Source organism: Apiospora kogelbergensis (genome assembly GCF_038363985.1).
Source record: "Apiospora kogelbergensis strain CBS 113332 chromosome Unknown utg000008l_segment0_segment0, whole genome shotgun sequence".
NCBI lineage: Eukaryota > Fungi > Ascomycota > Sordariomycetes > Amphisphaeriales > Apiosporaceae > Apiospora > Apiospora kogelbergensis.
The window spans coordinates 69,949-91,153 of NW_027117425.1; the positions used below are offsets into that span (position 1 = coordinate 69,949).

At 56.1% G+C, this 21,205-nt stretch overlaps 6 protein-coding genes across 6 annotated transcripts; 3 read left to right on the forward strand and 3 right to left on the reverse strand.

Moving 5' to 3' along the window:
• Positions 1-148: 148 nt before the first annotated feature.
• PG998_011947 (uncharacterized protein) lies at positions 149-744 on the reverse strand (the record flags this gene model as incomplete). The annotated part of the gene is made up of 2 exons (XM_066878763.1): positions 149-605; positions 659-744. 2 exons carry the CDS (start codon positions 742-744, stop codon positions 149-151), a joined length of 543 nt encoding a protein of 180 aa, XP_066725147.1.
• Positions 745-1,775: 1,031 nt separating this feature from the next.
• PG998_011948 (uncharacterized protein) lies at positions 1,776-2,876 on the forward strand (the record flags this gene model as incomplete). The annotated part of the gene is made up of 1 exon (XM_066878764.1): positions 1,776-2,876. The coding sequence occupies one exon, from the start codon at positions 1,776-1,778 to the stop codon at positions 2,874-2,876; it is 1,101 nt and encodes a 366-aa protein (XP_066725148.1).
• A 1,144-nt stretch (positions 2,877-4,020) lies between these two features.
• On the forward strand, positions 4,021-5,335 carry PG998_011949 (uncharacterized protein; the record flags this gene model as incomplete). Its single annotated transcript, XM_066878765.1, has 4 exons — positions 4,021-4,434; positions 4,564-4,941; positions 4,992-5,256; positions 5,298-5,335. The coding sequence occupies 4 exons, from the start codon at positions 4,021-4,023 to the stop codon at positions 5,333-5,335; spliced, it is 1,095 nt and encodes a 364-aa protein (XP_066725149.1).
• Positions 5,336-6,471: 1,136 nt separating this feature from the next.
• Positions 6,472-8,893, reverse strand: PG998_011950 (putative secreted glycosidase; the record flags this gene model as incomplete). Its single annotated transcript, XM_066878766.1, has 3 exons — positions 6,472-7,051; positions 7,111-8,339; positions 8,381-8,893. 3 exons carry the CDS (start codon positions 8,891-8,893, stop codon positions 6,472-6,474), a joined length of 2,322 nt encoding a protein of 773 aa, XP_066725150.1.
• Positions 8,894-9,465: 572 nt separating this feature from the next.
• PG998_011951 (uncharacterized protein) lies at positions 9,466-11,039 on the forward strand (the record flags this gene model as incomplete). The annotated part of the gene is made up of 2 exons (XM_066878767.1): positions 9,466-9,523; positions 10,243-11,039. The coding sequence occupies 2 exons, from the start codon at positions 9,466-9,468 to the stop codon at positions 11,037-11,039; spliced, it is 855 nt and encodes a 284-aa protein (XP_066725151.1).
• Positions 11,040-11,770: 731 nt separating this feature from the next.
• On the reverse strand, positions 11,771-20,979 carry PG998_011952 (uncharacterized protein; the record flags this gene model as incomplete). The annotated part of the gene is made up of 8 exons (XM_066878768.1): positions 11,771-12,601; positions 12,703-12,994; positions 13,098-13,685; positions 14,324-14,991; positions 15,050-15,335; positions 15,440-16,485; positions 16,538-17,717; positions 17,768-20,979. 8 exons carry the CDS (start codon positions 20,977-20,979, stop codon positions 11,771-11,773), a joined length of 8,103 nt encoding a protein of 2,700 aa, XP_066725152.1.
• Positions 20,980-21,205: the final 226 nt, after the last annotated feature.

Sequence of the window (21,205 nt, forward strand, 5' to 3'; positions counted from 1 at the left end):
TCCCCAACTCTAGTTCTCAAACTCACACCCGGTATGAGATTCTCACATAGACCAGTAAGAATGTGATGCACGGAAACATATTTCGAGTTTCAATCAGGTACCTGTCTAGGAGACCTTCTTGCCCTCCATGAACACGTCCTTGTTGGCCTTAATTTGGACAGTGCCGTGAGGCGGGGGGCTTGGTTACGTCTTCGTTCTTGCGCTCCAGGGTGGCGCAGCCGTAACCGAGGTTCTTGCAGGACTGCTTGGCCCTGTCGATCATGTCGCCCATGGCCTTGCAGGCGGCCGGCACCACGTCCCGGGCGGGGACGCTGAGGTAGATCTTGACGGCCTTCATCTTGGAGTCCTTGACCTCCTTCTCCCAGTTCTCGAACTGCTTGGTGTAGCTGCCGCCTGTCGGGTTGGCCGCGCTGACGTGGGCCAGGATCTTGTCGATCTTCTTGTCCTTGTCGGCCGTGCCCACCGCGGCGGCGCCGATGCAGGTCGCCAGGCCCTCGGTGTAGAGCTCGTCGCTGGAGCCGCCGTGTTCCACCTTGCCTTGGCCAACGGTCTTCTTCGCCCGCTTGTCCAGGGCATTGTCTCCAATGTTGACGACGCCCGAACCCCTGGGAAGGTTAGTTTTGGCACATGAAGCATGGCATAGGAGCAGTAGACTCACCGAGGAACCTTGGTAAGTTCTGCAACTGCAGAGGTGGCCAGGAGGCCGGCCACGAGGACCTTAGAAATGTTCTTGAACAGCTGCATGTTGTTATGCGGGTGGAAAGCTCGATTCTCTTGGTGACGATGTTTCTAGAATGGGTGAAAGATGGGAAGTAGGCTGGATGGATGTGAGTAGATGACGGATTTGAAATTCTGGATAGGGTCAAACGAACATTTTATACATTAAACGTCTGCGCATTTCTGGCCGTGACAGACGAGAAAGGGGCTGCCTGGAGAATATGGTGGCTGTTCAGATCCTTCCATAAGTCCTCAGCGAGCATATTCCGAGTGAGGTCCCAGATCAGCAGTGAGACTCTTGGTCCTTTACGGATTATCCTCACCAAATTCGCTGTACATGTAGATTCAACATCTCGATCTAGCATCAAGGAATGGTATGCGATCAGCAGGACTATCGCATTAGTTTCGTCTGACATAATAGCCAGCTTCCTGCCTACCGGCCCTGACAACTTCAATGCTTATGGCGATGCCCTTTGCAGCTGAAGGCTACAGCCCCTATTGACACGAAACGAACCCTTGAGTGGAGTTACTATGTTCGAAACTAGGGAATATGGGATGTAAGTTGACAGGTAAGCTGACAGGAACCATGTCAGTTGATCTGCACAGGGTGAGAATGATCTACAGACAAGCAGACTGGGGTCGAAAAAGTTCCTCGACAGGAATCCTTTCCATATTGAAACATGGCTGACGGAGGGATATATTTACGCTGCGTATTTGGCATAAATGAGATTCTGACTGCGCCGCCCTCTGCCAGCCAATCGGTGGCAGCTCCAAGGCGATGACGCGTTACGGGAGTAAGATGACATCATGGCTAAAGTTGAATTGGACAGAAATAGCCTGTAGTTTCAAACGTATCTGATCGTATTGCCGTTATAGACCAAATCTGGTGTGTTTCTCAACACATTCCCTCATGATCAACACATATTCGCACAGCTCAGGTTGGTCAATTGGTACTTTTCATCAATTGCACACATCAAGACATACTTCCATCTCGCACCCTCGCATTCTTTCCCAGCAAAACTCCATTGCAACGCTTGAAGAACAAGACCCCGCGAAAGATGGCTTCGACTTATCCGACTTCGATTTTTGAGGCACCGCTTTCATATTCGGTGTCGAGAGACACTGGCTTCCCCTTCTTCCCAAAGCTTCCGATCGAGCTACGAAGGCTTATCTGGACAACATGCCTCCAACAACAACGCATCATCAAGATCAACATCGCCCCCGAGACCGGATCTGGAGGTCGATATACAGTCGAAGCGGCAAGCCAATACCGCCACAGCAAGCTCCTGCGCATATGTCATGAGGCCAGGACCGCGGCGCTTGAGTTCTTCAGCCTCCGCATTCCATGCTCCAATCTCGATACCCTCGTGCCGTTGTATTTCAGCCCCGAATTCGACGTCTTGCACATAAACCAAAGACCATATGAAGGCTTGGGCTGGCTCGTCGACCTTCTACCCAAGTTGACGACATATGACTCTCGAGGTGGCGGTGTCCTCAACCTCGCCATAGACCATCATGTCCTGAGCACAGTGCCTGGCAACCTGAAGGGGATAAAAAAGCCGGCCCGTAAGGCTTTCGCAGACGCGGTCTCGAGACTGCGGCAACTGTGGGGTGTGTTCATAGAGCAGTCCAACACGCGGGCCATGGCTGGCGGCCTGGACTGGCTGGATGCCAAGGTCCATCATAACCGAGCCGTCCCCATCTTCCCATCACTACAAACGTTCACCCGGTTGCCGGGTCTGGACCCGAGGCCCATAGAAATGGACCTCGGCCACCTTGCTACATTCCATCATCCACAGCTACTGGTAAATCGGTGGCGCCAGCTCGAGAAGGAGCTCGATATCAGCCGCAAGGAGCCGCTGGACCTGCGCGTCTTACTGGCTTCGGATGCGACGTACTCTTCCGACACGCAAGCACCCGTCGTAGACCGCACCACGGCACAGAAGTATCTCGAGGAGGAAGAGAGGAGGTTTAAGGAGGATATTTGTCCTCTTTTTGACGAACCTGTCCCTTACTGGGGGAGTATTTGGACAAGAAAGAGTGGGAGGATCTACGAGGAAGTCTTCAAGACGCCGTTGGCTTCTGGCTGTTTACGGCGGACGCGTTTGATGGATTGCCCAATAACGGCACTACACCATTTAAGAGGACGAGAGACTTGAGGAAACACCAGCCGGAGCTCTGCGTGTTCGATTTGAATTAGTTGGGGAAAAGGCGCTGTCCAGTTGATCAATCTAAACTTTCTAGTAATGAGCCCTACTTGATGATTGCCCACAGTACGACTAGAAGGAAACAGTTCATAGTATGGGTACATTGTTCAGGTAAAGCACGCGACTGTCATCTAATCAAAATGCTGCTTGCCGTATTCCCTTGACGGCTAGGATCGACAGCACAATGTGGTAGCAACCCCCGTGCTGCCTACTTGATATCGCCCCCAGTCCACCTGAAATAATCTCACACTCAGGCATGATATTCCTCAAATCCAGGAGCTATTAGAGACGTTCATATAGTTTGAAAAGGATAGTGGATTAGGAAGGGGAAGGGTTAATCTTTGGGAAGGAATCTGCGTGCAGCCGTGGATGGCAGCCCACACTTGAGCAGTGTGAGGGTATGGCAGCAGACCCTCCAGTTCTATGCGCTCTTGGCATGTTAGATGTGAACCAACGATCCAGCTGGTATATCGGGGTTGTGGATAAGATATTGGGGTAACAAAACTGCGAAGGATGGCAGAACGGCACGAGTGTCTGTACCTATTGGTCATATTCCATGTCGATGCCCCTCCTGCCCACTCACACCTCAAAAAAAAAAAAAGAAAGGGTTCTATTGCCCGGTTTCATGCAGCGAGTATTGGAATCCTTTCTTCTTGTCTCCAATGGCTCCTCTTGTCATGCTATAGCCCTGTCATGTCCGTAATTTATTTATGCCTGTGGTTTCTTCTTAGGTCTACCGCCTGTTACCAATACCAGATTGAACCAATTACTGGCCACGTGCTGCAGGTACTACGAAACGTGAGCCAGTTTCCAAGACTCCATTGGCTCCGATATGCCTTCTTCATATGTAGTCATCTATTGTAACCCGCCATCCATTACTATCCGCAGCGGCCTGGTGCTCAGCGTGTTGTCCTAGAAGGCAGTCGTTTGGTGTTTTTTTCTCAAATGGGCTGTACCCCCGCGGCTCCCAACATGTGCAGGCATTTCACATCTCGTCCCTTTGGCGCTTTCTGAAATCCCCGACTGCTACTTGAATTTGCTGTTTTCTTTCGATTCGGTGCCAAGCTGCCAATCAACCAGAATCCTTCTACTCGAGATGTTTGCCGAAGCGTTCTACTCGGGCCTTGTCTTGCTGCCCCTGATGGTGTCAGCAGATGACTCGGCACGCATCATCAGAGATCAACTTGAAGATGCTGGCAACAACCTCACCAGGCTCAAAACCGAGCTGGCACCTCCTTGGGTTTCTGGCCAACAGTACAGAAGTACCGCATCAATCCTACAAACCTGTATCGCTACGTTGACGGCGTGCATATATACTGCTCTTCACTTGAACATCTCCGGCAAGCAAGGATGGAAGGCCCGACTCCTTGAAAAGTTGAAGTGGGTGGCAATTGGACTCTTTGCCCCCGAAGTCGCCATATACCTCGCTGTGGTACAGTATCTGGAGGCGAGATGGGTGGCGGCAGAGTTGACGAAACTCCAGAGTTCGGATAGTGCTTCTGATAAGAAAGTCAGTACAATATTCAACGGATCCCCCCTCCAAGCATCTTCCATATGTCAGAATGCCGTCTTGTCTTGTTAGTGCTTTGATCTGATTTACCATAAACCACTCAGAAGTCCTTTGACTAAGCATCACCAGTTTAAATTTGATCTACAGTACGGATTCTTCGTTGTGATGGGCGGCCTGCAGGTTCCTCTCCATCATCTGAGCGAGAACACGCCAAGAGATGATCGAGTATTTGGCGACATAACGGCAAACGACTGTTATGAGACGTTATCCTCAGTTGGTGTTGTGGCACTTGCCCAAGCAGGGAAGTTCATATACATCTCTCCAGAATCAGTCTCCGATAGAAGCAAGGCCAACTTGATACATAAGGTTTTGGTGTTTGGACAGATTATTTGGATGGCCATGCAATGCATTGTGCGGTTTCACTATGGGTTACCACTAACCCTATTGGAACTTCACACACTGATACATGTTATATGTGCCAACATCATGTATGCTTTATGGTTCAAGGTATTTGCAACCTATCAACAGCCCTTCTAACACTGCTGACTTGAAGCCAGAAACCGCTTGACATCACGGGTGCGGAAGTTATCAATCTGGATGGCTTACAGGATACTCTTCACCTGCTAATATTTGAGCACCGCGCTTGGAATCTAATTGATTCCAAGAGGGTTTTCCTTGCTCCTTTCGAAGCTGCCAACGAGACGCCCATGGAGGCGAATGGCAGCCAGGAGGGCAACAGTCGGCACACGAGTGATTTCAAGCAACCTGATCCGGTTGCAACCAAAATTGCTTCGAATAATAGAGTTGCAAACACCATTCCGGGTATTCCTGCACCTCACGACAGAACTAGCAACGAATCCCAGCCCATTTGGCTAGCGCATACAAGAAACGCAACCGATAGCCTGATATTCACACCAATATTTACAGAAATTTCCCAGGATAAACCCATCACTCTGCAGAGTGTTGATAATCTCACATGTGCCTTGCAGTTTCCTGCGGGAATCGTTCTCAGTAAATCTGAGTGTGAGGCATTGAACGGTGCTGTGAATGTTTACCGACGCCTTGGCCGCACAGGAGATGCCTCGGATGATGCCTCGGGGAAGCTCTATTGTCCAAGAATGATTGGCCCTCACGTTGGACCGGACCTCGGGATTCTATGCGCATCCGACTCCGGACTTGTCCCAACGTGGATGAAGCACCTCGGCAAGAAACATGCACCTCATACCAGGAACTCTCGCACCCCGTTCCAACGTCAATCAAACATCATCCCATACCGGGAGAGAAGAGAACACCGAGGCCAGGTAATGCTCGCATTTATGAATGAGAGAGAGATATCATTTCTAATCCTCCTCCCAATGTCCATGCTTTACGGTGGATTGCACACGATTGCTTGGAACTATCACTTCCCTTCTTCATTCGAACAACTCGTTTGGAGATTGTCTTCTGGGGCCGTAGTGGCCCAACTGATAGTCAACCTTGCAATCATCTATATTACCCTGAGTCGATACGACCTGAGAAGGATTTATCCAGGCTTGCGGGCAGGAAAATTCAAGAAAGCACTGAGTTTGTTACCATCTGCTATCAGTTCTATCATCTTGGTAATGCTTTTTATCATAATCCTCATAAATTTCGGTATTTACATGTTCGCGAGGGCTTTCCTGGTTATTGAGTCTTTTGCTAGTTTGCGAAGTGTTGCTATTGGGGTTTATTCGGTACCAAGCTGGCTGCAGATGATTCCTCACTTTTGAGAAAAGATCTTGCGACCAACCCAACCCCATCTCTCATGTTATAATCTACAGACTTGATACACTTCAGTAATAATGAATTTGAAGGTGACGGTTTGATAGTTACCCGTTCTCTGTATGAGTTGATTATATCCTGACCGAGTATATTACGGGTCTCTCTTTAGATGTACGAAGTGGCTAACCAAATGTCTCATCAACTTGCCACGAGACCGGTTCCGATACGAATTAGCTCTAGGCGTTAATCATTTAGACTGTTATAACAGGTAGTCGATTACTATGGGACCGCATCATATCAAATACCACTAACCCAACTAGGCGGACGATCCTCCAGCTTCGTCCCCCACGCCGACTCCTCCGCCCCAAGCGTAATCTCCATAGTCCACCCTTCCGTGAACAGCTCGTGCGAGATCCAGTTCCTGGTCCAGGGCTGTCCGTTGACCGTGACACTCTGGATCGAGACGTTGGCGTAGGTGGGGTCGAAGCCGAGTGCACGGATTGTGGCCGTCTTGCCCGTGACGCCGTGGACGACGCTCAGCTCCTCGAAGAAGGGCGCTGAGATCAGGTAGACGTTCTGGCCCGCGATCGGGAACAGGCCCATCATGCCGAACACGACGAACGCCCCCATGGACCCGCTGTCGTCGTTGCCCGGCAGCCCGTCGTTCGTGTTGCGGAACTTGGACGGGATGTACGTGTGCAGCCGCTTCGTCGACAGGGCGGGGCGCCCTGCGTAGTGGTATAGGTACACCGTGGAGAAGACGGGCTCGTTGGAGATGTCGGCTAGGCCCGAGGTGTGAAAGTAGTCGAGACGGGAGATGAACTCTTTGTCGCCGCCCATTAACGAGATTAACGTGGAGATCTGCTGGGGCACGAGACTTTGATATGTTAGCTACGAGAAGAGTGGACGTGGGCAGTTGGAGACTTGAAAACCTACAATTGATACTGCCAGATGCTGGCCTCAAAGGTTTCGCTTGGGTTCGTGGTCAGCGAGCAGAAACTTGCCAGCGCCGAACAGGCAATGGGATCTTGGTAGCCCCAGGTCCCGTTCATGTACTTGGGCTGGAAGAACCCCTTGAAGCCAGTGTCGTTACCACGAATGGCCGAAGTCTGGTCGTCTTTCCAGATGTTACGCCAATTCGTGCTCCGTTGGATATACTTGTTGTAGACGTCGGTCTTGCCCAGCCCTTGGGCTAGAGTGGCAAGACAGTAGTCGTTGTAGGAATACTCAAGTGTTCTGGAGACGCTGCGTGAGTTGGTCCCGAAGCCGAGTGGGTCGAAGTCAAGATAGGGGATGTAGTTGAGGCCTTTCCAGCTCTGCAAACCACCCCGTCCCTGGTACGACCACTCCAAGGGTTCAACCTCGGCGTCTTGGATGATGGCTTCAAGCGCGACCTGCCATTCGATGCCGGTGAGGTTCTTCACGTAGGCATCCACTAGGACGACGTCGGCGTTCGAGCCACCCTGCGTCCAGCCCGAGCACAGGCTCATATGGCAGTCAGGTAGCCAGCCCTCGTGCTTGTAGATGTCTAGCAAGCTATTGACCATCTGTGATTGTGCCACGGGATCCAAGATGGTAAGGAGTGGGTGTTGCACGCGGAAAGAATCCCAAATGCAGTAGTACGAGTCGAAATAGGGGATGCCGCTGTCCCAATGGGGGTTCTCTCCAGTGTAGTTCTGGGGCGAGATCATGCCGCGGTAGATGCCGCTCCAAAAGCTGCTCTGCAGATCATCGCTAGCGCCTCCTGACTTGATGGAAATGGGGCCCAACTTCTGTCGCCACTCATCCTTGGTTTCCGTCACCAAACGGTCGAAATCAGTTGTAGGGTTGGGGATCTCGTCGGTGGCATGGCGGCAAGCTTGCTCGGTGCTGATGAAACTGGTCCCCATACGCGCGGTGAGGGTGTTGTTGACGAGGTTCTGAAATCTGACCCAACCCCCTGATTCCACGAAAAACAGGTTGAAGCCGCGGGTGACATACAAGCTTTTCGGCTCAGTGCCGGCGCGATTGTTGACCCAGACGCCATTGTCGAGGACATCACCACCGTGGAAGTCCACACAGAAATGCATCACGTAAGACCCTGCGCCGAAGCTGGGAAGGAAGGTGCCGTTCCCCTTGATCTGGCCAGTCGCGGAGTCCACACTGACCGAGGCGTTCTGACGGCTCTGCCACAAGTCCGTCAAGTCAAGCAGCACGAGCGGGTCACCCCCGCCGCAGCCGGGAACTCGAAACGGTAAAGAGCCGCATGCTCGCTGCTCGTCATCTCCGCCTTGACGCCCGACGCCAGCTCGACGGCGAAGCGGCCCGGCTCCGCGACCACGCTGCCGTTGACGTAGCGGGCGGCGCGGTCGCCGATGCGGAACTGGCAGCTGTTGACGTCGTCGCGGCTGGGACAGACCTGGGGGAACAGCGGGAAGTTGCCGAGGCTGGGGTTGCCGCCCGTGCCCGAGTCGTGCACGGCGCTGAACCCCGTCACGTTGGACTCGTCGGTCGCGAAGCCGCCCGTGTTCTGGCCGTCCACGTTGGCGACGGGCTTGGCCAGGGCGTAGGGCCGGGTGGCGCCGGCGAACACGTTGCCGCCGTTCGTACTGCCGATCAGCGGGTTGATGAAGCGGAGGATGTCCTCGTCGGCGGCGCGGACGGCTCCATTGTTGGCTAACAGCAGCAGCCAACAGAGGATGAGGGGGAGGAGGCCCGAGTGCGGGGTTGACGTCGACATTGGGGGCTGTAGCACCTGCTCAACTCCCAAGCAGTGCCGTTTTGAATGAGCTGTCTCAATATGCTTGAGAATACGATGCTCGGGTCTTTAAGAATGCATCAAAGGGCTTCAATAGGGATTGTTGGTTTTGGAGAGGTCGTATCTCAAGTCAATATGGCCCTCACTTGGTTCCCGCTCCTGCCGTTCGTTTGTAGCAAGGTTCAATAACGTTTAATACATCAATTTCACCGGCGAATCAAAATTAATGCAACGACTGCTACCTGCCTATCCAAGCAAGGCACGACCCGAAGCGGCAAGGATTTTCTTGCGACGGTTGATTGTTCCGAACTCTGATCGGTGACAAGATTCTCGTACTCCTTAGTAACAAATCTTCATCGACCAACCTTCTGCCTTACTGCGCTAGTGTCGCCCTCACGTACTATAAACATTCGCATAATTCACCTTTCATGCCATAGCTTACAACTTGTCGTCAACTCCCGAGGTTTGCAGCTGCGGCCTTTGCTAATTCAAATTGCCAGCTGATGCTCCGTTCCTCAACGAGCGAGTGTTTCCGGCTTAGGCGCAATCAGAATATGAGTAGCGGCGACTCCATGGGCCGTGAGATTATGATCTGGTTCATAACTTGGAACGGTAGGTTGCAAATGCGGCACTCTTGATGTCACCCGTGGACAGCCCATTATTTTCCTGATCCAGGGCATCTGTGTCCAACATAAGTCCGTAACTCAGGGGCTGAATGGAATAGGGGAAAGAATGGCTGGTGGGGCTGATCCCGAACGCAAAAGCAGCTACTCGGTGCTTCACAGGCACGTCGGATTAGCTGCGATTCGTGTGAAGAACAGTAAAGTGATTGCCGCATCTTGAACTCAGTACGCAAGATATGTCTGAGTAGTGCTTCGCTCGATGTCTTTATATCACTGGAGACAACCGTCCTCTCCTTTGTGGTGGTAGTTTTCCACGGATCTCCCCCGGACCTAGAAAACTTGATGATCTCATACCTGTCACGTGACGGCGCGAAGCATTGGTGTCATTTGCTTGCTTGCAGAGCCATCGCAATCGAGCGCCACCCATGATTCCATCGCATTCCATCTTTCATCTCTTGCCGTTCATCATCCCCTCATCAATTGCATTTTTGGAAATCACGATTTTTTCCTGGGAATTGATCAAGTATCATCAATGTTGATTGCCAAGGCGGAATAGCTGGCCCTACACAACCACCTTTCGCCAATTGACATCTGCACCCCAGAGTACGGAACCGAACCCCTAAAGTGCAGTAGTTCCCCCACCAAATCCGCTACCCCCTCCCCCACACCCACCATAGCTCCAACGCAATGGGGGCCAACCATCCCAAGGCGCATCGCTAAAGCGCAAGCAACCCGATCCGGAACCCGAACCACCATTTCAAGCTGTACGTGTAATCGAGGTGCTGCCGCCCAAGAAAGCAAAGAAGACAAAAGACCCCAACGAAGAAAAGCGAATGCGGCAATTCCGCAAGAAGCCGCCGCAAGCCATCCACGAAGTCTACCAGCGCGCCATCTCGCAGCGATTCTACGTCCTGAGCCGAACGCGGTGTGGCGACCTGAACTGCCCCGAGGAGATCGTGGAGCTGACGGGCTCGACCGGCAACATTTACCATGTGCACATCGCCAAGATGCCGCGGTGCGACTGTCCGCACGCCATGAAGGGCCACCAATGCAAGCACGTTTTGTACGTGCTGTCCCGCGTGCTCCGCGCCGACGCCCACCTGGTCTACCAGCTCGCCCTCCTCAGCAGCGAGCTGCGCGACATCTTCCAGCGCGCCCCGCCCATCGACAACGCCGAGGGGGGCGCCGAGAAGGACAGGAGCCGCAAGGCAATTGAGGGCGATTGCCCCATCTGCTTTTGCGAGTTGGACGAGTCGGACAAGACCGTCTACTGCAAGGCCACCTGCGGCAACAACATCCACACCGAGTGCTTCGAGATGTGGGCCGCCACCAAGCGCCAACAGAACGGCGGCTCCAGGGACCCAGTGACCTGTCCCATGTGTCGGAGTCCCTGGGAAGGCGACGAAGATTCGGTCAAGAAGATCCTGAACACGGGCGTAGTGGGGCGCGAGGGATACGTCAATGTTGCCAGTCAGCTGGGCATCAGTCGTGTCCGAGGTGAGTAACGTTGAACCACTACGTACGTATTCCTGGAGGCACATAAGCTTACCAAATCTCTATAGATACGAGCACATATTACCCCGGTTATGGCGGTGTTCAATTCAGTAGTTATTATGGCGGTTATGGCGGAGGGAGGCGGCGAAGGAGATATTATTAGACCCCGTGAACTCACCGGTACACAGAGGGAGGAGATATTCACAATGTAAGTGGCTGGCCGTTCCCTGTTTACTACTTCACCTAACGATGATGCTCTAGGTTGCACCCCATGGGAGATGCGGTTTTGTCGTCTTCTTTAATCTGTAAACATCCGCCATCGCGACCCCTAAAAGTTTGCCGGCAATCTTCCACGTACACACACATACATCTTCGTTCTGTGGTAGCAGTACCCTTCCTCAAGGTTTATCTGGTTCTTGGGCCACCGGCAGCCTACTTGACCAGGAAATTTGCTTCGTTCTTGTACGGAGCTTCGCGTTCCTAGCAATCAACTGCAACAAACATTCTGCCCGAGCTTTTTGCTCCAGTGCTAAGCGCGTACGTGCACGTATAGTTTCAAGCACCACTAAAGCCGGAAAGTGAGATCTATCTAAAAAAAACACCCACGACCAATCAAATAATGGCCCGGGGTGCCCGCCAACCCCGAAGATTCGTTGCCTCGCCCGGTTCGCCAAGGACGCCGCCTTCGTCCATCCGCGCACACTCTTGAAACGGCTCGCAATCGGGCTGGCACACCGCACCCTCAGGTGGCAATTCGCCAGTCGCGAAGTACTTCTTGATGTAGTCCTCCCGACACCTCCCCGGCGAAAAGAGACTGCCGTGTCCCGCATTCTCCTGGACTAGCACCCGCGAGCCCGGATGCTCCTTGGTCATGGCCAGCGCATTGGCCAACGGCGTCACCGGGTCGTACCGGCTGGACACGAACAAAATGGGCGCCGCCGGCTTGCCCAGCACCCGTCGGGGGTCGGCTGCGGGCGTGGTCCAGGGCCCGCCGAAGCGGTACTTGGGGCGGATGCGCCACCCGGTACAGGACAGCCGGATCTGGGCCTCGAGGAAGGCGAAGTCGGCGTTCTGCCGCCTCTGGAGGTCCGCCACGTAGTCGGCGAACCCAGCCGCCGTCAGGTTGCTCTGGGGCTCGCCGTCGCCGCAGGCCACGGCCGTCATGACGTCGGGGCCCCACGTAGTAGGGGGGGGAGTCCGTCCCGTTGCGGCAGCTGTCCTTGTGCGTGGGTGCCTTGTTCACGCTGTCGTACAGCAGCGTGATGTTGCCCTGCATCGCCTCGGACAGAAGCTGCGCCAAGTGCGGGAAATCGCGCAGCGGCTGGTAGAGCGGCTTCAGGATGGCCTCGAGGACGTCGTGCTTGGTGATGGCGACGAAGTTGTTGGTCGCGTGGGAGACGAAGGGGGCGGGGTTCGCCTCGAGCGAGTCGATGAAGCTGCGCACGCGGTCGCGGATGGCCGTCGCGTCGCCGTCTGTTGGGCGGTAGAGGGCGCAGGCCTTGCCGCCGCGGTAACAGGTCTCCCAAAAGTGGTCCAGGACGTGTTGAGTGTCCCGCAGGTTGACGCTCCAGGACTGTTTCATTGTCATATCAGCTTCCTGGGCCGCCAAAAAGGAAGGAGAGAGGCAGAAAGCGTATCAGAATTGGCCTCTGCCGCTTGGGACTGTTCACTTACCGCCGAGTGATAGTTGTTTACGTCCTCCACGCCTTCTAAGATCATGCGCCCGACTCGACCGGGGAACATGGACGCGAAGTAATTGCCAAGAGCCGTGCCATAGGAGAGCCCCCAAAACTGTATCCGAGGCGTTGGATCTGGTTCGGCGTCGTTCGAGGACCGCAGTTCGATCCTCTGTTGCTCTTCACCATCATTTTCATCGGCGCCACCCGTGCCAGGAGCCACTGCCAACGTCTGCACCCGCAGCTCCTCCAACTTGTCCACGATGGCCACCATGTCCCTCGCCACGCTGCTAGTAGACATGAACCCCCAAATCCCCCCTCCCCGCCCGCCCCCGCGTTTTTCCCCTCGCACATGCCGCCGAGCCCCCGCGCCCGCGCCATGGCCCGCCGCACCGCACCCAGCTCCCCACGGCCCCCGCCCCCGCGGCCTCGCCGACGGGGCCCAGGCCGCGGTCCGTCCACCAGGCGGCGCCGCGCGCGAGCTTGTCGCCGCCGAAGCAGTCGGCGCGCGGCTCCGTCAGCCCCACGCCGCGCGGGTCGAAGCTGAGGATCTCGTAGTGGCGGCCCCGCGCCGCGCTGTCGGCCGTGCGCTGCATCAGCGCGCCCGCCCGCAGCAGGAAGCCGACGCCCGAGCCCGCCGGGCCGCCCGGGTTGGTGAGGATGGTGCCGCCGTGGCGGGGGTCGGACGCGGGGACTATCGCGGGGCGGGCGATGATGGCCAGGGTCACGGTGGATGCTTTGGTCTTGTCGTGGTGGCGGGTGTCGTCGGTGAGAGAGTCGGCCGATAGCCAGTCGAGCGGGACCACCAGCTTGGCGCATTTGTACGCGTGGTCGTAGCAGCTTGTGTAGTTGAGCGAGGTCGAGGGCGTCACGGTCGTCCAGTCGAAGTCCGAGATGGCTGGGTTGGGGGCGGCGACAGTGGCAGGTGTGAGATCGAGCAGGGCTATCAGCAGGGAGAGGCCGATGCCCGAAGGAAAACAACTTGGAAGGTGCCTCATCGTCAATTTAGATCTAAATACTATGGTCTATCAATCGTTGGGAAGGTTTATGTTTTGTTCTACCCCGCAAGTAAGTGTGCGAGAATTTAATCTATCTAAAAAAGAGCATAGCGTGTCAATCGTCGTCAGCGCTTATCTTCCCACGCATCCCCGTGACGCGTTCCGAGCAGCGGGGGATTCTCCGAAAGCTGTTGGTCAGGGGTAAAAACTGGCCCCGCCCTGTGCCGCAGTCGTGCGCCGAATTAGACAAACCTCCGGTGTCAACACCAGCGAAGTGACCGATCTGCCAACAGGAGTTCATATGGCCAATGTTTGTTGGTCCCGGTATAGTTGCTATTATTTTGCTTCGCAACTATGAACTGGCTGTAGTAGCTATACAACAGTCTTATCGTGTACTTTCCCAGTAAATAACAAAACCTAGTCAGATAAAAAATGAAACCGACGCCATCCCTGTCGTATAATTCCGAACATGTCGTTTACAAATATCCTCCACTCGATTTGTTATTACATGTCAAATCTACAATATCATCACTAACCCTTTAAATCTACCCTTTTGCCGAGAGACTTTTGTCCAGTAGCTGTGACTGCCCCAGTATAGTCGGGTTGTCGATGATATCATACATGGAGATATCATAGCCACGGTATCGGTACCACCACGCGAGCATGACCACCGTCACCAGATCGCCCTTGCCGTATAGCGATGGGGTACCATGACCGTCTACATCGCTCTGCTGATCTGGTAAGTCGACCTCATTCCAGGCACGCGTCACAATGGCTTGCGCCTGTGTGGTCGGGGAACCGGAGCTGACGATATTGCCTTGGTACTTGGCGATCTCCATACCCACGGGGACATGGCTTGGTACAGGTTCATCCATAAGCCCTTGCAGAGACTCGAGCGGCTGTTCCAATAGCGTATGCACGGAGGCCAGCACCGCCTCCAAGCAGCGAGACACCCATTGCGCCTGCTGGTCCGACGTCCTCTGCGGGGCGTAGATAATCTCGACCTCGACCTCATCGTCCTCCTCCGGCTCGGCCGCGGGATGCGCAATGACCCAGAAGTCGGTTGAGTCGCCGATGGTCCCGACGCCCGAGAAGGCCGCCTCGACGTCTCCGAAGCCGAGCGTGTCGCCGACGGCCTCGTGGTTCTGGTAGACGACGACGGACCCGAGGGCGCGTCCACGCGGGCCAGTCGGTGCACGCCCTCGCGACGGAGCGGAAGCCGAGGTTCTGGTGCGGGATGCCGTCGGTGGCCTGGCGCTGCAGGCGCTCGACCAGCGCGCCCAGCGTGTCTTGGTCGTCAGACAGCGTCGCCCGCACCGGCACCAGGTTCAGACACGGGCCCGGCACCTGCACGACGTTGGGGAACGACCGGCTGCGGTTGATGTTGGCGGCGCCGAAGACGACGTCGCGCGCGCCCGTCGCCAGAGACAGCGTCGCGGCCCACGCCGCGTTGAGCGCGCTCGAGGCGAGGCCGCGGCGCGTCTTCAGGTTGCGCGACGGCGTGCGGAAGCGGACGGTGCGGGTGTGCGAGCCCCCGCGGGCGGGCAGGGTGGGGGCGAGAGCGTCGTCATGGTGGACTGGCTCAGAAGGCCGCGCCAGTACTCGTAGGAGGACGGCGGGTTGACGGAGCCGACTTGCGATACCCAGTCGCAGAACTTAGGCGTGTTGGACAGCGGCTCTTCCATGTAGGCTGCGCGGAAATCTTGCAGTATCAGGCCCAATGATATGGCGTCATACAGGACATGGTGGATGCGAATCTCCAGCTCGCAGCACAAGCTGTTCTCATCGTCTGGCTCGTCGGCTCGGAGCAAGAACCGCGGTAGATACCGGGCCTCGTCGAAGGCCATAGACTGTTTCGCGTCCACATCACCATCGCGACTGCCCTCAACTATCACGGTATTGGTTGGGAGGGTGCGAAGAACTGCTTGGTACAGCTGGCTGCCTTGCTGAACGAAAACCGTCCTCAGCAGGGCATGGTGCTGCACCACTTGCTCACAAGCTTTGGCAAATCGTTCCATGTCTAGACCCCCCAGAAGCTCAAGAGTGCACTTATTGTGCATGCTTTCGCCGTCTAACTCACTCACGGCGAGCATGAAGGCCTGGGGCTCGGTGACCTCGACCACGCTCTCAATATTGTCCGGGCGGAAACAGGCATGATCCTTGGCCAGCTCCGTAATGCGATGCATCGCCAGAGGAGCACTCGAGCCCGATAAGTGTTTGGTCGGGACTGGCTCGCCGGCCGGCATGCGCGAGACGGCCCCGGCGAGATCTGCCAGCACGGGAATCTTGAAAACGTCGGCGACCGTGATCATGAGCTTGGCTTCCCGCGCCTTGTTGACTAATCGCATCGCGCGGATGGAGTTCCCGCCCAGCTCGAAGAAGTTGCCGGTCCTTTCGATGGTGTCGGCGGGCAATGACAGAATCTGCGACCACAGCTGACGTAGGTCGGCCTCGGTGTCGGAGAGGTTCTCTGTTTCCGCCGAGGAAACCGAGGGCGCGCTGCTGCGGAGGTATCCAGAGTCGCTTGCGGACGACCCTTGGTATGAATCCAGTTTGTCAAATGAACTCGGAGTGCTCGCGGTGGTTGGCATGAGGCTTGGGCGGATCAGCTTCCGCGCCAGAGCCTGTACAGTTACCTCAGGCTCTTGCATGATGCTTTCCACCACGACGGAGAACATGACGCCCACCTCCGACGCATAGGAGCTCGACACTTTGGTTTCGTCGCACCATATGCGCGCTCCGTACGTGTCCTGGTCATACCCGACTCCAATGGTAAGGGGATACTGTCATATCGGATTAGCAATGGCCACAGCAACGCAAGAGGACACTCCTTACCTCGGTTGGATTATCTTCATGATCCAGATACTCTAGTTTCATGCCCGACTCGTCTTGGATATCTGCCGGGCGAATGCGTGCGATGGTCATGGCCGTGTTAAAAAGGGGCGAGTGGCCCATCCCGAGGTCGTCGTGCATTTCGCTAATGGGACATCCGCCGTTCTCCAGAACCGCCAAGGCGTCGTCTCTGGCGCGTCCCAGGAGGCTGGCCACGGTGGTGTCCGGCTGAGTCTCGAAACTGCAGACAACCATAGCCAGAAGCGGGCCCAGCGTTTCCTCGCCGCGCTCGACGGCGCTTTGCTGGGAGAGTATGCTGCCGAAGCACACCGACTCCATCCCGGTGCAGTTCTCCAAGACGATACCCCAAGCCACCTGTGCCAAGTTGGCAAGCGTGATGCCCTGTCGCGCACAGAAGGCATGTATCGCACTGGCGTCTCTTCTGGGTATTGCGTCATGGAAGCTACTACCGGCGTCGGCCGTGGAAGAGCCCAGCTCCACCTTGGGGGACGCAGAGCGAGGCAGCAAGCATGGTCTGACGCCTGACAGGTAGTTAGACCAATACGCTCGAGCGGAAGCGCGATGATTACGATCCCAGGCAACGTAGTCGCCCAGGTCCGGCCCGAGAGCCAGCGCCGACGCGTTGGCATACGCCTGGCGCAGGAGCTGCCCGAGGATGCCCATAGACCTGTCGTCGATCAGGGCATGGCTGATATAGATGGTCGCGTACACGATGTAGCGCGAGACCCGGGTGAGATGCAGGTGGTGTGGAGGTTGGGCGGCGGAGAAGTCCGGTTTCGGGAAGTCCGCCGCCGGGCGCAGACGCGACTTGACCGGGCCTTGCGATAGGGAGGCGGAGACGTCCTTGAGGATGATCTGCTGGAAGGCGGACTCGGTGTCGGATATGGAGCTGATGAAGAAGGTGCGCAGGACGGGCTGGGCGTCGCAGACAGCTTGCCATGCTCGGGCGAGCTGATGGGGATCGACGCCGTCCTGGTTGTCTTCAGTAGACATCTTCATTTGCAGCGTGTTCCAATATTCGTCGCCGGCCCCCTCATCTGTGCAAACAGGATGCCATCTTGCATGGATGTGCAAGGCAGCACGGATTGGACGTCGGGTATCGAAATCCCAATCGACTCGAGGTGCGTAGCTAGCATTTGCACTTTCGGGTTCTTCGACTGAGCTAAATGAGTTTCACTCAAGGCTAGAGAGTGCTCAGAAATTTCGATAGACTCTTCACCGTCGGTATCCGCATCGGCGAAACCAGGTAGCCATTCTGAGGCGGCGGAAGCATCGGCCAGAGATTCACTACGAAGCAGTGTAGCCACTGTGACCTTGAGACCCTCCCGACGGCATACGGAAGAAATCTTCATGGCCGTGACCGAGTCGCACCCGAGCCTAAGCAGCGAGCTTTCCCTGCCAAGCTTCCCATCTGGCACCGACAACGCCGCTGCCCAGGATGAATACATGACTTTTTCCTTTGCCGTGACCGGTGCGGTCAATTGCTTGCGCAACAAGGAGTCAATCGTCATCTTTGCCGTTGTGAGATCCTTCTTCTCCGCCCATTCCTTCAGACGACGCCTGTCTAGCTTGGCAGAAGCCGTTCTGGGTAGATCTTGGACAACCAGCCACGCGGTAGGGGTCATGTAGGAGGGCAGCTGAGATGCGACATCGTCTCGTAGCTTCTGCAGACCTTGGCCGGCGAGGCCCTCACTGCTCTGGACGGACACTTCCTCCAGCTCAGCTCCCGCTGGAATGCGGGGATCTGACAGCGTCACGACGGCTACCAGGACGTCGTTTTCACCTTCGGCCGCTTTTTGGACTGTGGTAAAGGCACCCCGAGCGGCGGCAGACGAGCAGATGGCTTTCTCAACCTCTCCGAGATCAAACTTTTGCCCGTGTAGTTTCACTTGGTTGCTCTGTCGGCCTATATACTCGATTCTCCCATCGGCATAGTATCGCGCCAGATCTCCACTCCGATACAGCCTTCTATCTTGCCCGACTTGCCTCCGAGGTGTCCATGGCTGAGGCGGGATGAAGGATTCCACCGTTCTGGCCTCATCATTCAGGTAGCCCCGCGTCACGCCAGGGCCCTCGATGAGCAGCTGCCCGACGGCCCCGATCGGCGCCAGCTTGCTCACGTCGTTCTCCTCGGTGATCCATATGCAACAGCCGACGGGCGTGCCGATGCTCTGAGGGTATGGGGTATCAGGGCCTAGTTCCGCCAACGCACTGCACACCGACGTCTCGCTCTGGCCCCAGCCGTTGAAGAAGCGAACGTCGCCCAGAGACCACTTGCGGGCGGATACGACATCGACTGCTTCGCCCGCCGAGCAGAGGGTCTTGAGGCTCCGCATGTCGCTCGGCGAGAACAGGCGGATGATGGTGGGCGTGAGGATGGCGCACTCCACCTCGGCTGAGGCCATGTAGTTCGCCAGGTCGGAAGCCCGCGAATCTTCCGAGGGAATGCACACACAGCCCCCAAACATCAATGTGCCCAGCGTTTCGATAATGCTAGCACCCCAGACCGAGGAGGCGAATTGTAGAACGCGAGTGCCTGGTGACCAGCCCAGGCGACGCCCAAACGCCATCAACGCCGAGACGAGGTTGCGGTGCTCTAGGATAACTCCCTTCGGGGCGCCGGTACTCCCGCTTGTGAACAGGATGAAGGCGGCCTGCGAGGGTGTGGCAGCATGATCGAGGGGCTGGAACTTGGTGTCGGCCATAGCTGAAAGAGACTCTTGGCTGGCGACCACAGTCTCAATCGGCAGCTTCTTAAGCTGGTTTTGCTGTCCAAGGCACTGGTCCGCCGAGGTGACCAACAACATTGCTTTGGAGCTGGAGATGACAGCTAGTTTCTGAACCATGGGGTGCTCGGGGTCGATCGGGACGCACACGCCGCCTGCCTTCAAAATGCCAATCTGCGCCACCACGGCCCATAGCGACTTTTCAAACAGGAGAGCGACAGGGACTTCCGTCAAAACGCCTCGGCCTCGGAGCTCGTAGGCGAGACGATCCGAGAGCTCGTGCAGCTCCTCAAAGGTTAGACTGCCATCATGCGCCGACACGGCAACCTGATCCGGCCGCTCGAAAGCCTGCATCTTGAGCAGCTCGTGCAAGCAGTGCTGGGGCACGTCCAGGACCGTCCGGTTCCATTCCAGGACCTCCCGGCGGTCGTGGACACCCACGCACGGGAGCTTGCCGACGACAGTCTCTTTTGGAGACCGTATCAGAGTCTGGAGCATGTGCTCGAACTGATTCAGCACGCGGCTCATCTGCTGCTGCGGGACGACGGTCTCGTCGAAGGTGGCCTGGACCGCCACGATCCCGGGACTGAGGGTACAAATCAGGTTGAGGCTGTACGGCGAGCGCGTCTCGTGCTCGTACTCGAACGTCATATCTCTCGTGTAGGTGGCGACGTCGTCTTGCACGATGCTCAGTAGGGTAGTGAACCGGGCGGCCGCCGCCGCCGCCTCGTTGGCCTGCCGGATCTTGAGCAGCCCCAGTTGGAGGGCCGGGCTCGCCTGCGTCTCGCGGCGGTCGCGCGTGCACTCCTTGATCATGTCCGTGATGGTCGCGGAGCTTTCCATGTCCATCTGGACCGGGACGGTGGCGATGGTAGGCCCCAATGTGGTCTCCAACCCGCCCATCGCAGCGTGACGACCCGAGCACACGAGGCCGTACGCGACGCTCTCGGATTGTAGGTAGGATGCGGCGGTGAGGCCCCAGGCCGCCTGTATGTACGATGGTATGAGAGAAGACTCGACTTTGTAGAGCGCGGACTTCAGTTTGATTTCTTTGAGCATCTTTTGCGAGGCTTCCGGGATGTGACCCATCTTGGCCGGCGGATAGACGGTGGGCTGGCCGCTAAACTTGGTGGCCCAGAACGCCTTCGCAGAATCCTCATCAAGGGACGAGAGGGAATCCGAGAAAAGCTTGAAACTTGCGTGGTCTTCGGTTGGCTCGCCGTGGTACACCCGCGACGCGTCGTTGAGCAGTGTGTGGAGGGCGGTGTAGTCAAATAGAGCGTGATGCACGGCCAGAATTAACTTGTCCTCTACCATGGAAATCCGGAGCAGACATGTTCCAAGGTCCATTTCGACGGACTTCTGGTCCTCCCAAAAGCTCGCCAGGCTCGTGAAATGTCGAGCCACCTGGAAATCATTTGCGATGACAACTTGCGATGGCCCAAGGTCGCAGTTCACGATGCGGGTTCGTAAGACTGGGTTCTTGGCCACCACATGACACACGGCTTGGCAGAAACGACCCTTGTCTACGGAGGCGTGCATCGCAAATACCAGAATGTGGTGGTATATCCGTTGATCTGGCTGCGCCATGATACCGACCTGGAACGGGGTGCAAGAGTAGACATCCTCGATGGCGTCGACGGCAACGCCACACGACTGGGCGATTTCTTCCAGAGTTTGTTTCGGTATCGCTGTCATGGCTGGTGGTACTCTCTCAGTGGGTATGCGATGGCTATGAAGAGGAAGAAGAATGAGGTATGCTCCCTTTGTTATTTGGCTGAGTGCGTGAGAATTACGGCTTAGTCAAGCGATGGCTCCGTATGAAGGGCATCGGTGGACGAACCCCTGATTAAAGCTCATACAATCAGGTTCCCGCCATCACTTGGAAAGGTCTTGGTAAAGGACAAGGAGCCCGACCTCGACA